Source organism: Gastrolobium bilobum, unplaced genomic scaffold (genome assembly GCF_033153095.1).
Source record: "Gastrolobium bilobum isolate Gb01-03AN ecotype WA unplaced genomic scaffold, APGP_CSIRO_Gbil_v1 utg548, whole genome shotgun sequence".
In the NCBI taxonomy this organism is placed as follows: domain Eukaryota; kingdom Viridiplantae; phylum Streptophyta; class Magnoliopsida; order Fabales; family Fabaceae; genus Gastrolobium; species Gastrolobium bilobum.
In genome coordinates, this window is record NW_026896940.1 from 44163 (window position 1) to 60404 (window position 16242).

The following is a 16242-nucleotide window of genomic DNA, read 5'->3' on the forward strand; positions in this document are numbered from 1 at the left end:
TGTTTCTTCACATCATCAGGAACAGATGGGCAAGCTAGCACATCTCTTTTAGTCCCAGCTAAATGATGTTTCAGTCTATAAACTCCTCCAGTTAGTACCCTTGTACAAAACTTGCATTTAATTTTTTTTGCATTTCCATCCACTACAAATCCATAACTCCATGCAACATCATTCTTACTTCCAAGAGCATTCTTATGAATTTTTTTAGAAGTTGTTGTTCCTCCACTTCCACATGCAGTAGTACTATTAACACCACTTGAAGACATTTTCTAAAAATATACAACATTCAAATTCACAACAAATAATAAAAATTAACCACAATTCAAGTGAAATTAACTTAGACTAATTTTAATACAATTAATTTTATTTTTTCCTTTGAATATAAAATCAAACAGAGGCAATTCAAGTGAAAAAAAATTAATTTGTTTATTCAAATAAATCTGATTTGGTTTGGATACCCAAAAAAAAAAAAACAAATCTGATTTGGTTTAGTTTAGTTTACGGTTTATCAAATAAAATAAAAAAACTGATTTTGTTTAATAAAATAAAAAAACTGATTTTGGTTTATAAAATAAAATAAACTGATTTTTTTTAATAAAATAAAAAAACTGATTTTGTTTTATAAAATAAAATAAACTGATTTTGTTTAATAAAATAAAAAAAAATGATTATAAACTGATTTTGTTTTATAAAATAAAATATAATGATTTTGTTTTATAAAATAAAAAATTGAATTTGTTTTATAAATAAAATAAACTGATTTTTTTTTATAAAATAAAATATAATGATTTTGTTTTATAAAATAAAAAAATGAATTTGTTTTATAAATAAAATAAACTGATTTTGTTTTATAAAATAAAATAAAAAATGAATTTGTTTTATAAATAAAATAAACTAATTTTGTTTTATAAAATAAAATAAAATGATTTATAAATTAAAAAATAAAAATAAAACAGACAGTAGAAGATGAGACAGATGCGAGCTTGAGAAAAAAAAACGAAACAAAGAAGAGATCGAATCAGAGAGGCAGAGAGCACTAACCGGTGAGGCGGTGAGGGATGACCGATGACGGTGGCTTGAAGCACGACGGCGAAGCAGAAGACGGTTGCTCGAAGAACGCGGAGAAGCTTCACTCAGCAAGATGACGAAGCACGCGGAGAAGCTTCAGTTCACTCACGCGGAGAAGACGGTGGCTTGAAGGTCTTCTTCAGTTCTCTCCCACCCCACGATGGTGGCTCAGAGGATCTAGGTTTTTTTTTATCTAAAAAAACCCATTTATACTCACTCCTTTCCGGGTCAAATATTCGGGTAATGGTTTTTTTTTTTTTTTGATGAAAACGTGTAACTCGTACGATTATACGAGTTTGTCAAGAAACTCGACGTTTCTGCCATTTGAGGACCAAAACCGAGTAACTGAAGATTGTGACTCGTAACACTATTGCTGAAGCGTTTACTCGTCCGATTTCACGAGTAAACTCGCGAGTTTAACAACCATGTTCTTATGTTCTTGAAGCTTTGCTAATGTGTATTGGCTAGCTGAGGGGATGCAACAGAAATCCTTGCAGATTTTTACACAGAGAAACACCAATACCATATGCTCCTTATTATAATGCGAAGAATGCCTATAGTTATCCAAGGAAGCCCCGTACCTCCTCAGGGGTCTTCTCAGAGGACGTACGGGGCTTCCTTGAATAACTATAGTCATTCTTGGCATTATATGGTAATGGTGTTTCTCTGTACAAAAATCTGCAATCATTTCTATTGCATCTCCCAACTAGCCAATACACACATGTTGTCCCAACAGTTTGTTCAATCCTCCTTGCCACTTTCATATCCATAATGCTCTAAAATAACAAACATTCAAGTACCATCTCAAATCATTCACTGAATAGTATCAATAAAATCCTCCATATCTCATGCTTTCTTCCATTAACTCAGCAATAAACAACAAGCCGCAGAATTATCTCCCCATCAAAAACCCATAACCTCTCGCGTTCAAAATTTTCCATCACCAAACATAAAAATACTTCGAACTATAAAGTAAATGACAAACCCCGAAACAAAAACTTGGGCAGAACAAATCCATCGCAGAAATTCCAGGCCGTGATAAAACCCTAATAAATAAATTAAAAAGAACCCTAGAATGGAAACCCCGAAATTCCCACGAGGGAGGCGGGTAAAATGGAAACCCCAAACCCTAAGATCAGGGAAGATAGATTGTGGGAAATGATCCATGATAGAAGCAAGATAAAGAGAACCCTAAAAGGGGTATTGGTGTGCGAATAAGAAGAAGCAAACCTGAGTGAGCGGTGAAAATGAAAACACAGCGAAATTCGAAGTCTAAATAATAGGGAAAAAGGATTCTGAGAGCAAATGAAGGATGTGAGGGTTTTACAGGGTCGTTTAGTATACGATGATGATAATGATAAGATAATTGATTCAAAATAAATAAATAAATAAGATAAGTTATCTTCTGTGAGTCGAAGCTATTATTAGATAAGGTATGACATGGTGGTAGTTCAGTTGGCGCATGAGAACTAAGAAGGTAGGAGTGAGAGCATTCAAATCTCCTCAGTACTATGTATTATCTTTGGGAGGAATTTAAAACTTTAATCATGGACCTACTCTAAATCAGATTAGTTGCGAAGCAATGAATTTATTGAAATATTTAAAAATAAATAAATAAGGTATGACAAGTTTTTGGAAATGAACATTCTTACATGTTAATGAACGTGTTTATCAGAGAATTTAGAATTTTAATTATCAATAATCAAATCAATAGTAACCATATTATAATATCTTATTTTTATGTATTTTCTTTTTCTTTTTTTATCATCGTTAATCTATTTATATATAATTAAAATTTTCCTATATAACATGATTGTGTTAATTATGAGATGATCCATTCTCTAATATAATGGTAAAAATTAAAATAATCTAATACAAATTATTCAAATTTATCTGACTAACCTAATGACTCACTCCTTAACATTTTTTTTTCTAACAGAGAATGACAATAAGGATTGTGAAGCAAATGAAGTGTTGTGTAATTAATAGCAATAAATCAAGTGTTTATTTATATTTTATACTGTTTAGTTTTTGATTATCTGATAAGATAAGTTATCTTCTCTTACTCTATTATCGGATAAGAAAAGTTTATTTTATTTTATTTTTAAAATATGAAGATAATTTCTTCAATTAAAACGAGAGATTAGATAAGCGATAAAGAAAACATAATTTTGTCTGTTTATTCAGAGATTATATAATTTTTTATTATAATTTGTTTACAAACCTCAAAAAATATCGTTTTGAATAATAAAAGATAAATTAATATAGAAAGAGGTTATGCTTACGACCTTTTTTCATTTATAACTCAATTTTAATCGTTGATTTTCGTTAATCTAACAGTTATAATATATTGGGTTATAGTTATTAAACTCTAATAAATTACAACTTTAGATTGACGAAAATCAACGGTTTAGATTGAGTTGTAAAAGATTGTAAGCGAAAAAAGTTATAAATATAATATTTCTCATTTATATAATGGGATAAAAAAATATTAAACCTCTATTTTTAACGCGATTTTTTTATATTTAAATAAAACTGAAATCCCTTAAAAATATCGATTTCATTTCTCCAAATAAATTATATACTTTACTTTTATTTTAACGTTAAATAAGTTCAGTAAGAGATGGAGAGAGTCTAAAATACACTAATTTGAAGTAAAATTTTATATGACACTATTTATTGAATTTATCAGAAAACGAGGCTATTATCATAAATTAGATAAGGTAAGTTATCTTCAATTACTATAAGATGATGTTATTATCAGATAAGATAAATTATCTTCTATTACCCTAAAACAAGATATAAACAAAAGATTTTTTTTTTGTCTATTTAGTGATTATATTAATTTTTTATAGAAAAAAATATTTCTCGCATCATAGAAATAATATTATCCCCTGTAATTCCAACATGACGTCGTTTTGAAATTAGAGGGGATAATACAAACGTTACTCCTTTTTCATATATTTTTTCTTCAAACCTTAAAATGATAACATTTTGGATAAGATGAGATAATAAATAAAATTGAAATACTTGAAAATTATCGATTTCATTTCTCCAAACAAATTATTTACTTTCCCTCCATTTTAATGTTAAATAAGTTTTTTTCCTTTGTTAATATTAAGTAAGATGGAGAGAGTATGAGATACAATAATTTAAAATAGAATTTTATATGACATTATTTATTGAATCATATTTAGTTTTTTTTTTAAATAAATTATAAGTTAAGATATAACATTTCTGGATACCTATAATAAAATGAAAAATGAAAAAAGTGAAACTAGAAATATTAAATATTTTTTCATATTTAATAGTGATTTTCTATACTTTTTTGGAAAAAAAAAAATATTGCAGACATTGTTGTGTCAGACATTGGCTTGCCTAAACCAAAGTCCAGACCAGCAATGCAGCAAATGGCAATAATTGTCATTATATTTGCCTCTATTAAATATTAATTCATCAATTGATGACTCAAGGGATATATGTTCTTTCATCTTAGTATATATGAAGAAAGAAATCTTGCAAGCAAAAACTAAGGAAAATATATTTTTCGTTTTAAGAATGAATGTGCAATACAAAAACCCAAGGTATTTGTTTAGGGTCATACTATCATTTTGCAAGAGACAAAATCCAATTTTTACGGTTTGGGGAATAATTCATAATTAATGCTGACAAATCATATATTTCACTTTGATCAAGGGAGAGATTATAATTAGTACCTCTTTTTCTTATTACGTTTTCTTATTACCTCTTATTATCAAATCTTAACCGTTGATTTTCGTCAATCTAAGGTTATAATTTATTAAAAATTAATAATTAATTAATAAGTATAACCTAATAAATTACAACCGTTAGATTAACGGAAATTAACAGTTAAGATTTAATAATAAGAGATAGTAAGAAAAAGAATACTAACTATACCTCTCCTTGGAGAAAATGAAACTTCCTCCACATCAACTTGATGAATTAGTTTTTGAGCATAAGTGGAATATGTTGATGTTCTGTCGTTAGATAGTATAAATGCTTTACAATCATCGATAGAGAAATTGTAAAATGGAGCGGATTATATACGTGTATGAGCAGGGAAATCACGTGGACAACTTGAAATTATAGCTTTTAACTTGGGAAATAATTTATGATGAGAAAAACTTTAACATTCCAAATAAAACTTAGTCTCAGAACTGAAGTTATAAAACATCAAACTGACTTTTAATGTTGTTGATTTGCAAAGATAATGAATCTCCCTAAATTTCACACCAAAAATTCTGTAGTATACTTGCTCAAGTAAAAAGCATTTCATAACATGTAAGACAACCAAGTTGAATTTAACTAAAGCAATTTATACGACAAGGGCAACCAAAGTCATACCAGAAATTCTTAAGCATACTTTCTCAAGAAAAAGTAGGCCATGAACGATAAGGGCAACCAAAGTTGCAATACGACACAATCATTATAAATTTTAAACTACCAAACTTCATGCTTGAACAGATTACAAATATTCAAAAAATCATGATTACATGTCATAAAATCCACTTTGCTAGTGAAATTCTAAATGGCCTTGAGTTGTAGATAATAGCAGCCACAGGGACTCTTTAAAATTAATTGGACAATATGATTAACATTTTAGGAAAAACTTAAACTGGACAAGCACCAACAGAAGTTGAGAAAAAGGCTTCTATTCAGGATGAACATCAATATGGGTTTGTTCTGATTCTGAATACCTTCTTGGGGTATTCACCCCTATATATATACTACTAGTTGGAGTAGTTGCACTTGGCGTGGATGGAAGGTGGTTATCTTGAACGTGGATGAGAGGTGGTTACCCTAGACGTGCCGTCATGGTAGGTCCCACCTCATGGACTAATAAGTGGAAGAACTAACCCATAACCCGGGCACAGTTATCTCGGGTTCTTCCAAGCCGTATTCGAGTATACTAACCCGGAACATTAAGCCCCCAAGCTCGGAGTTTAATAGCTATTTTACTCCGAGTTTATTTCTTGGTTTATCTCTTCCTATTCCTCTTTACCTTATCCCAATACGCACATTAAATACCTTCTGTTCCTTCAATTTTTACTTGCCACTTGTCACTCTTTAAGTGCCTCGAGCTTTGAAACATCTTGACATTTGAAACGACTCCTCCTGACTTCCATCATTGTTTTTCAAATTTCGAAACGTCGATCACCTTTTTTCCTCTTTCTTTTATTACCATCTTCCTTTCCCATTTTTTCATTTTCTTATCTTCCTATCTTCTTCTTCGTCTTCTTTCTTTGTTTTCTTTTCTGCATTTCTTTCTGGCTCTTTCTTTGTTGTTATTCTTGTTGTCTTCTTCACGTAGGCATTGATGTGACTCTTCTACCGCTGATTTTAAGCCCCCAGTACTTCATACAAGTAAGTTCTCTTGTTTCCTGTACTACTTTCTTATGTTTTGCCTAATTTATAAAAATGGTTGCTTGCACTGCCATCTTTTATCTTGACGAATCTTGCCTGTAACTTATTAATTTGTTCTTTACTTTCTTCCTTTGCACCATACTTTCCTTACCTCAATACCTTTGTCTTCTTGAATATTTTGGTACCGGCTTGTTAAGCTCTGGACGGATTAAGGATCTAATTTGTAACCAACACATTCTATGCTAATCATTTGAACTTGCCATATATCTTCTAAAAGTTTATTGATACCTTTCCGTCCAGGCCATGTCGAAGAATCGTCTGTACCGTTCGCTTCCCCTTTCTCGCTTCGCACTACCCTCTATTGTAGAAGGTTTAGAGTGGGTTAACGAAGAAGCTCTAGGGCTTCGTTCCTCTTATGAAAATCATCTGAGTACCCTCCACACTGCTTTACAATAAGTGCCACTATTCCATGACTCCATTATCATTTCTTTCCGAGTTTCTGTACCCGGAGAAGACGAACGCTTCTGCTCACCTTCCGGACAAGGTGAGAACTCTTTCTTTTTTACCAACAAATGCTTATTTTCTGAGCTCAAACTTACTTTACCCTTTACCGAGTTCCAAATGGATGTCTTGAACCACCTCGAAGTCGCTCCTTCGCAACTACACCCCAACAGTTGGTGTTTTTTGCATACTTCGAGATAATCTGTCAATCATTTGGATTTGTGTACTCTTTTTGAGTTTTCTTCTGTCTATTTGCTGTGTTCCGAAACGCCGTTGATAAAGGATGTCCTCGTCATAGTTGGGTTTCTTTGAAAGCTCGTCCCGGGCTACGCTGGTGTAGTATGTATGAGGATAACTGGAAAAACTTCAAAGAAGAATATTTCAAAATTTGTATACCTCAGGCTCTTCCTGCTACACCTTCTGCCTCTTCTTCTTCCTCACAACCTGCTCCCCCTTCCGCCTTCTTCCTGAATCAAGACTGAACTCCACGATTCCCTCTCAGTTGGAACAGTCACCATTATACCACTTCTGCTAAAGCATTTTAACTAACTCAAAAAATTTGAGTACTGAGGAAAATAAAACTTATACTTGGTTCAAGCAGCTCGCTTCTGAGTTATGTAAGGAAAATATTTCTCTCATTCCTCGGTCAATCCTAACTAATAAAGATTCTGCTGACTGGGTTTGCCGAAAACTAAGTAAGTACTTATAAAATTCTCTTATGTTATTCTGTATGTTCTTCTTTTAACCTTATATCTATTCTTACTATTGTATGTTTTGCAGACAAGTGCATGGATCCCACCTTTTTTGCTCGCCAAAAACAAAAAGCCACCCAGAAGGAAGATTCCTCTGTCTCTGGCGATAAGGGCAAACGTCATGCTCAATCTTCAGTTTCTGGCGAGAAAGAACTTTCTCCTACTCGTTCTCCTATGCCGGCTACTTCTGCTACGGGTTCTACACCGAGTAACGCTGTTGAAGTGGTCATGGAAGTTCCAATTGACTCTGGTGAGATCCGTCGTCCCAAACGAGTTCGGATTACTGATGCTAGCCATGATCCTTCAAGTGATAAATCTCTGACTCCTCCCAGTTCTGTTATTGCTACTCCTTCTTTTGAACTACCTTTTATGAAAAAACTACAACTGCGTTTCATGCCCGGGCTGCGCGAAAAATGGAATAAATTCTCTTTGGACCAACTCATCCACAAATTTATTGACATCCGAGACCATTCCCTCCGAGAAGCCCACTATTACGAAATGGCCCTCCTGGCTCTAGCTGAACGCCATCAACTTCAGTCTGAGCTTAAAGACTTACAGCTTTTAAAAACCAACTTTCAAATGGAACAAGCCCGTCTAATCAAAAAAGCTGAAACAGCCGAGTTGACATCACAAGACACCCAATTCAAACTCACAGAATCTGAAGATTTGAGGAGAAAATTGAATGAAGAGCTTACTGTGCTTAAACAAGATCACCAAGTGCTTACTGATGAACAAAAAGTTCTGAAGAAAAACTTTGAAGATTCTGACCTCCGAGTTGCCGAACTGGAGCTGGAGGTGGATGCTTTTTAGAAGGATATCTCAACCTTACGACAAGCTGCTGATGACATGGATTCAAAATATGTTGCTTTTGGTCATCAAATTCGTGGTTGGGTTGTAGACCAGGTGAAGTTTTTCCACCCAGACTCCCCTTTACCTCACTTAGACAAAATTGAGACCTTCAACTTCATTCGAGACGGACGGCTATGTACTCATGATGAAAAAGGCTCTGTTGCTGTTCTTGCTGAATGCCCCTCCGACTATATGCCCCTCAAGTCTGCTTCTGATCATGCTACTTCCGACGATGTTCCAAAAGATACTTAAAGGGGTGGGATGCCACCTTATTTTGTATTCAGTCTTATTTCTCCTGTTTTGTTATGACTCTATCTTTTACATCTTGTCTTATCAACTTGCTTTAGTATTTGGGCTATTAAGGGTCAAGATTAGTTGTCCACTTCCTGACTAATCTTTCTCAATAAGCCCTCTAAGGCGGTAAGAGATTATATCATCCTGCTTCCGAGTAGGAATTAAATGGGTACCCAAGAGGCCAATCAAGGAGGCAAGGGACTTTATATTCCCACTTCCTAGTAGGAATTGAACGGGTGCCCAAGAGGCCAATCAAGGCGGCAAGGGACTTTATCTTCTTTAAGCGCATCTTATCATCGAAGTTAACATTGAAAAATCATCCATATCATAAATTCAAATGCATCCAAATTAAAAAAACACAACGAGTTCAAACATAACAAAGTATGACCTACTACTACAGTGCATAATTAAACTGTATCCCTATTAAATATTAATAGCTTGCCCAACGACTTCCCATTAAATCTTGTATTCTTCAACTGAAATACCTTTTCAACTTGGCCGCATTCCAATATCGTGGAATTGATTTTCCATCTAAATGCTCTATCCGATATGCTTCCGTCTTGGTGGTCAGTATTACCCGGTATGGACCTTCCCAATTAGCCGCCATCTTCCCATCGCTTGCATTTTTATTCCCCACATATGCCCGCCTGAGCACCAAATCTCCAACCTGAAACTCTCTTTTCACTGCCGTCTGATTATACCTAATTGCTGCTCGCTGCTTTGACGCCATTTCCACTAATGCTGCTTTCTCTCGCTCTTCATCCAACAACTGCAAATCAATCTTCATCATTTCATTATTCTCTTCTTCTTTTTCTTCAGATATTATCTTTCTTCTCCATGATGGCTCGCCGACTTCCACTGGAAGCATAGCGTCAAACCCGTAAGTCATTTTAAATGGGGTTTCTTAAATACTAGATTGCACTGAAGTTCTGTATCCCCATAATACGTTGTCCAACTCTTCCACCCATCTTCCTTTACAATCTTCTACTCTCCTTTTCAGACCATTTGTCAAAATCTTATTTGTCGATTCCACCTGCCCATTTGTTTGTGGGTGTTCCACTACTGAAAACTTATGTTTCACTCCTAAATCTGCCACCATCTGCCTAAACTTTTTGTCCATAAACTGAGTTCCATTATACGTGATGACTATAGCCGGGATACCAAATCGACAAACTATTCTCCTAATGAAGAACTTCTGAACCTTTCGAGCAGTAATCGTTGCAAGAGGCTCAGCCTCTATCCACTTTGTAAAATAGTCAGCAGCGACTATCAAGTACTTAACACCTCCAGCTGCTTTGGGAAAGGGGCCTAAGATGTCCATTCCCCATTTAAAAAATGGCCAAGGAGATGAAATTGTGAATAACTCCTCGGGAGGAGCCTGGTGTACGCTAGACAACTTCTGACATTTTTCACACCTTTGCACATATTTTTTAGCGTCTTCCCCCATTGTAGGCCAGAAATACCCTGCTCGTATAGCCTTTCTTGCTAAAGATTTTCCACCTAAGTGATGCCCGTTAATACCTTCATGTATTTCTTCTAACACATACTCAGTATCTGGTGCGACTAAGCACTTCAACAAAGGCGACTTCATGCCCCTTATATATAACTGCCCCTCTATTACCACGAACTATGCTGCTCTCCTTCTTAGCTTAATAGGCTCTTTTGGATCTCCTGGTTCCTTCCCTTCTACTAAAAATTTCTGAATAGGGCTTCTCCAATCTACTTCCTGTATCACCCATACTACACTTGGAGCTTTAACACTTTGTTGTATCACTGTCCTCAAACTTCCTGCGGTCTTTGTACTCGCCAGCTTGGATAAGACATCTGCCCGTACGTTATCATTCCTTCTGATGTGTTCTACCCGTACCTCTTTGAACTGTTTCATCAACTCTTGCACTCTTGCCAAATACTTGATCATGATTTCTCCTCTAGCCTGATACACCCCACTTACTTGTGAAGTCGCCAACTGTGAGTCGCTATGTACTATCAAACACTGCGCTCCAAGTTCTTTTGCATGGATCAACCCGGCAATCATTACCTCATATTCTGCTTGATTGTTGCTCGTGGGAAATTCCAACGTCAACGAGTAGTCTACTGCTACCTCTTCTGGGTTCTCCATGATAATTCCTACTCTACTTCCCCTTTTATTGGACGACCCGTCCACGAACAGCTTCCACCATGTATCTCCCAAGTCGCTTCCCGGATGTGTCATCTCTACCACAAAATCTGCCAACGCTTGTGCCTTGATCGCCTTCCGTGCTTCAAAATTAATACCGAACTCAGATAACTCCACTGCCCACGCAACCATTCAACCTGCGAGATCCGGCTTATACAACATCTGTTTAGTAGGTTGGTTCGTTCTGACTATTATCTGATGGCATTGGAAATACTGACGAAGCCTCCTCGCCGTAATTAATAGAGCAAATGCCACTTTCTCCACATTCTGGTATCTTACCTCGGCTCCTTGCAATACTTTACTTATGAAGTATATCGGTTTCTGACTTCCATCACTTCCTTCTCGGACGAGTACTGAACTTACAGCTTCCTGCGAAACATACAAATATAAAAATAACAAGTCGTCGGGCTCCGGCTTGCTGAGAATTGGTGGTGATGACAACATAGTCTTGAAGTGCTGAAACGCCGCTTCACACTCCTCGGACCATACAAAATCACAATTTTTCTTGAGTAACTAGAATAATGGCAATGAAACATGTGCAGACTTTGCTAAAAATCTGAATAATGTCGTTACTCGCCCATTGAGTTTCTGTACCTCTGTAATATTCTCTGGGCTCTTCATCTCCATCACCGCTCTACACTTATCCGAGTTGGCCTCAATTCCCCTTTCAGTTAAAAGGAACCCCAAAAACTTACCCGTTGAAACTCCAAAAGCGCATTTACTCGGATTCAACCGTATATTGTGCTTCCTCACTTGTTCAAAAACTTCTTGTAAGTCCTCCAAATGATTCTTAGCATCCTCCGACTTCACAATCATATCATCCATATATACCTCCAACATTCTGCCCATTTGCTCTCTAAACACTTCGTTCATCATTCTCATATATGTTGCCCCTGTATTTTTCAGTCCAAACGACATCACATTGTAACAATACACCGCATTTTCCATAATAAACGTTGTCTTCTCCTGATCTTCTTTCCACAAAGGTATCTGATTGTACCATGAATACGCATCCATGAAAGACAAGACTTTATACCCCGATGCCTTGTCTACCAACTGATCAATGCTTGGTAATGGGAATGGGTCCTTAGGACAAACCTTATTCAAATCAGTATAATCCGTGCACATCCTCCATCTCCCATCCGGCTTTTTTATTAATACCGGGTTGGCTAACCATGTAGCATATTCTATTTCTCTAATAAATCATGCTTCCAATAACTCCTTTGTCTTGTCTTCTATCGCCTTTCTTCTTTACGAACAGAAACTCCTTTTCTTTTGCGCAACCGGCTTGGCTCCGGGCATTATTGCTAACCGATGACAAGATAAAGCTGGATCCATTCAAGGCATATCAGAGGGTTTCCACGCAAAAAGATCTGCATTGTCCTGTAATAACTTTTTTAAACTTGCAGCCACCTTTAGTTCCAACTCGGAACCCACTTTAGTAACCTGTTCACTAGACTTTCCCAATTGAACCTCCTCCATTACTCCGGCGGGTTCCGGCCTTTCCTTTATATCTTCAGCTCGGGGATCTAACCCCACCACCATCACTCGCTCTTCTTTCTTCTCTTTCCTGCTTTCTTCTTCGTCTACGACTATTTTTGCCTTTCTACTTTCTGCTTCCACCCGCAAACTCATATTGTAACAACTCCGAGCCACCACCTGATCTGCTCTTACTGTAGCCACATTGTCGTCCTTAGCCACAAACTTCATAGCCAATTGGTCTATCGATAAAAAGATTTTGAACTTCTTCATGAATGGTCTTCCCAAAATAATATTGTAAGTTGAACCCACATCTACTACTGCAAAAGACAACGTCACTGTCTTATGTGTGGGTGCCTTACCCAGAGTCAACCTCAAAGGGATGTACCCTAACGGCTTGATCTTATCTCCTGTAAATGTTAACAACTCGGCTTCGCATGGTTCCAACTGGTCACAGTCCAAATCCATCCTGCTAAACGCATCCCAGAAAATAATGTCTACCGAGCTCCCCAGGTCCACAAACATCCTATCCACTTGGTAATTCACTAATAAACCTGAGATAACTAAAGGATCATCGTGCTCCGGATCTAATACTTCATCATCTAGATCTTCAAACACTACTTGTTTTCTCGTCCTCCTTCTTTCTTCCTTAAAATGCGGCTTCTCTGAAATAACCATACACATCTTCAAATGCCTTTTCCGGGCATTCCCTGATTCTCCTCCTCCTGCTCTGCCTCCGGCTATAGTACAAACATGCCCCACTGGGAGCCGACTTGGAGATGTTTGAGCTTTTTGTTTCTCGTTAACCTCTCTATTCCTTCCTTATGGCGGGCTGCGGCTACGATCTAGTCGCCTATCTCTATCTTTCTTACAGCCTTCTTCTTCTCCTCTCCTCACGTACTTATGTAACTTCCCCTCTTTAATCAGCATTTCGATAACATTCATCAAATTGAAGCATTCATTTGTAAGGTGTCCATACCCCCGATGAAACTCGCACCACTTGGTCTTATCTGCTTGTGCGTAGCTTGACCGAATCGGCGGCGGCCTAGGAACCTTCCGCATTTCTGTTGACATTACTTCCTTGAATATTTGGGCTCTGGATTTGTTCAACGGTGTAAACTCCCTCCTGTATGCATCTCTAAATCTTTCTCCGACTACCCGAGGTCGCCTTTCTTCAAACTGTCCTCTCCCTGCAGGCCCATCAGTCTCCCTAAATGTAACCTCTCTGAAACCTTGTTCAATTTGCCTTTGAGAAGACTTAAATTCTTCCAGATCAATGTACTTGCGAATTCTTTCCATCAAATCTTCTTTAGTAGCCGTACTTTTCTTTGCCAATGAATCTGCCAACCCGCCAGGCTGCAACCCGGTGGTAAATAACAACAAGTACGTCTGATTCTCTAACCCTTTCACTTGTCTAGCTTCTGCTTGGAATCTTTCATAATACTCTCTCACGTTTTCTCCCGGCTTCTGTCTTACTCCACACAAATTGTGTGTGGTCTTAGGCTGGGGTCCACAATGAGCAAATTGTTGTATAAAGTGAAAAGATAGTTGCGACCAACTGTCCACAGGGTTTACGGGTAACGCCGTGAACCATTCTAATGCTTGTTTCCTCAGAAAAACTGGAAAGGTTCGACATAGCAATGAATCTGATTCTCCACATAATGACATTGCTGCTCGAAAAACAGTTACAAACTCCTTTGGATCTGAGCTCCCATCATAAGCTTTCATCTCAGTTGGTTGTTTGAACCAACTCGGAATAGGCTCCGCCCTCAACCTCCAAGATAAAGGGGTTCCTGAAGGCCCCTAACTGATAGGCGGTACCCGGATCTCCTGCTGCGTCTGTTGTGGTAATCTCCTCATCCGTTCATTCTAACCTGGTCCTTCTTGTCTCATCATCTACCCTTCCTAATCTTGAGGACCATAATTCTCTACTGGTTGTCGCTCTCTTCTCTGAGATCGGGTTCCTGGTGCATAATAGTACTCATCCTCTTCTTGTGGGAACTCGTCTCTGTAATAAATATACCGTCTTTCTCCATCTGTCCTCCTTCTCACATTAGCTTCTTCATAATGCCTCTGACCTTGCCCACGCCCTCTAGGGCGAGCGTAGTAATGACAACTCTCTTGTCGTTGCTTATCTTCTCATGCCTCCCAACGAGGTTGCTCATCATCCTCTTCTTGACGCACCCACTCTCGTCTTGCTTCCCGAACGTTTGCCTCATAAGCTTCTTCTTCTGCCATCCGGTTTACTCCACGTCCTTCCCGCTGATAATTTCTCCTCTCTAAAAGACTTCTGGATATCTGAGATACTTGCCCTCTCCGAACTTCTGTCCTCCTATTCCCGGTCTCGGGTGGAGGTGATAATGGAATATAACTAGGAAGGGGAGATACAAAACCTCTCCACCTATCCCAGCCTTGTGGCATGTTCCTCTCAGGTAATGTCTCTTCTGAATGTTGCCTCCATTTTCCTCCTTCCTGATGTTGCATGTTCCTTATCTCCTCCACCAACTGAATTAAGGCTTCTCCAGTGGTATCTAATGATCGACTCCTTCCACTGGACCGAAAGGAATCCTCTTCCCCTCTGTTCTCTTCGTTCTCCCCCGCTCGCTCATCATGGTTATTGCTTGTCATGACTCAAGAAAATGCGTAGGAATAGTTTTACTTTCCCCACAGACAGCGCCAAATGTTCTGGGTGAACATCAATATGGGTTTGTTCAGATTCTGAATACCTTCTTGGGGTATTCACCCCTATATATATACTACTAGTTGGAGTAGTTGCACTGGACGTGGATGGAAGGTGGTTATCTTGAACGTGGATGAGAGGTGGTTACCCTGGACGTGCCTTCGTGGTAGGTCCCACCTCATGGACTAATAAGTGGAAGAACTGACCCATAACCCGGGCACAGTTATCTCGGGTTTTTCCAACCCGTATTCGAGTATACTAACCCGGAACAGCTTCCATTAATAAAATATTCAGCCATACAAGATTGTTTCTAATATATATATCTGCTAGAAAAAAATGAACTAGCAACACACGAAAGAGAAAATTGGAAATGAAACTTGTCGTCTAATATAATACATCTTGCTACAAATAACAATCAATATGGCTCGCTGTTCAGAGACATTTCACAAGAAGATGACTCCTTCGGCACTTCCAGCCATTTCCAAACTGTCAGCAAACCAGTCCCATCTCCAGTGAAGAAAAGCCCACCATGACCTATCTCTAATGATCGAACTTCCTTTTTGGCAAATAATCGACCCATCCTTGAAAATCTATAAAGGTAAACATGGTCACTTGCCCAACACAAAAATAAGTTACAGAACAAAATGGATGCAAAATTAAGTTCACTTACAATGGCAGTTTATAGAGGCGAAATGAATTGTCTCTGCAACTTAAAAAGTACTTTTTTATTTTAACATCCAAATCACTTTTTTATTTAAAGTTTTTTCAAATATTGCATCCAAATGTAAAATAATTGTTAACTTTTATAAAATTTTCTTAAAAAAAAAGCAACTTATAAAAAGTCTTTTTTCCATTAGATGCTACAATATCTCAAACAATTTCAAAATTAAAATTACTGACGAAGACATATTAGAGATTTTTTTTTTTGCTTTTCATGCCTCGATTATGCTCCGGCATTAGCAATATTGAAATTGTAGTTTTAAGAAATATTTTAAATTAATATCATGTCTTCTTATTGTCACACAACTTTTGATGACGAATCCATAACCACGACTTGT

The 16242-nt window shown here is 37.1% G+C and overlaps 1 protein-coding gene across 1 annotated transcript; it reads right to left on the reverse strand.

Moving 5' to 3' along the window:
* Positions 1–13326: 13326 nt before the first annotated feature.
* Positions 13327–14232, reverse strand: LOC133302869 (uncharacterized). Its single transcript, XM_061502685.1, has one exon. The coding sequence runs from the start codon at positions 14230–14232 to the stop codon at positions 13327–13329; it is 906 nt and encodes a 301-aa protein (XP_061358669.1).
* Between the last annotated feature and the right edge of the window lie 2010 nt (positions 14233–16242).

Excerpts from the sequence above, each read along its gene's own strand:
- LOC133302869 (XM_061502685.1), bottom strand. The coding sequence starts at position 14,232 with ATGAAAGCTTATGATGGGAGCTCAGATCCAAAGGAGTTTGTAACTGTT.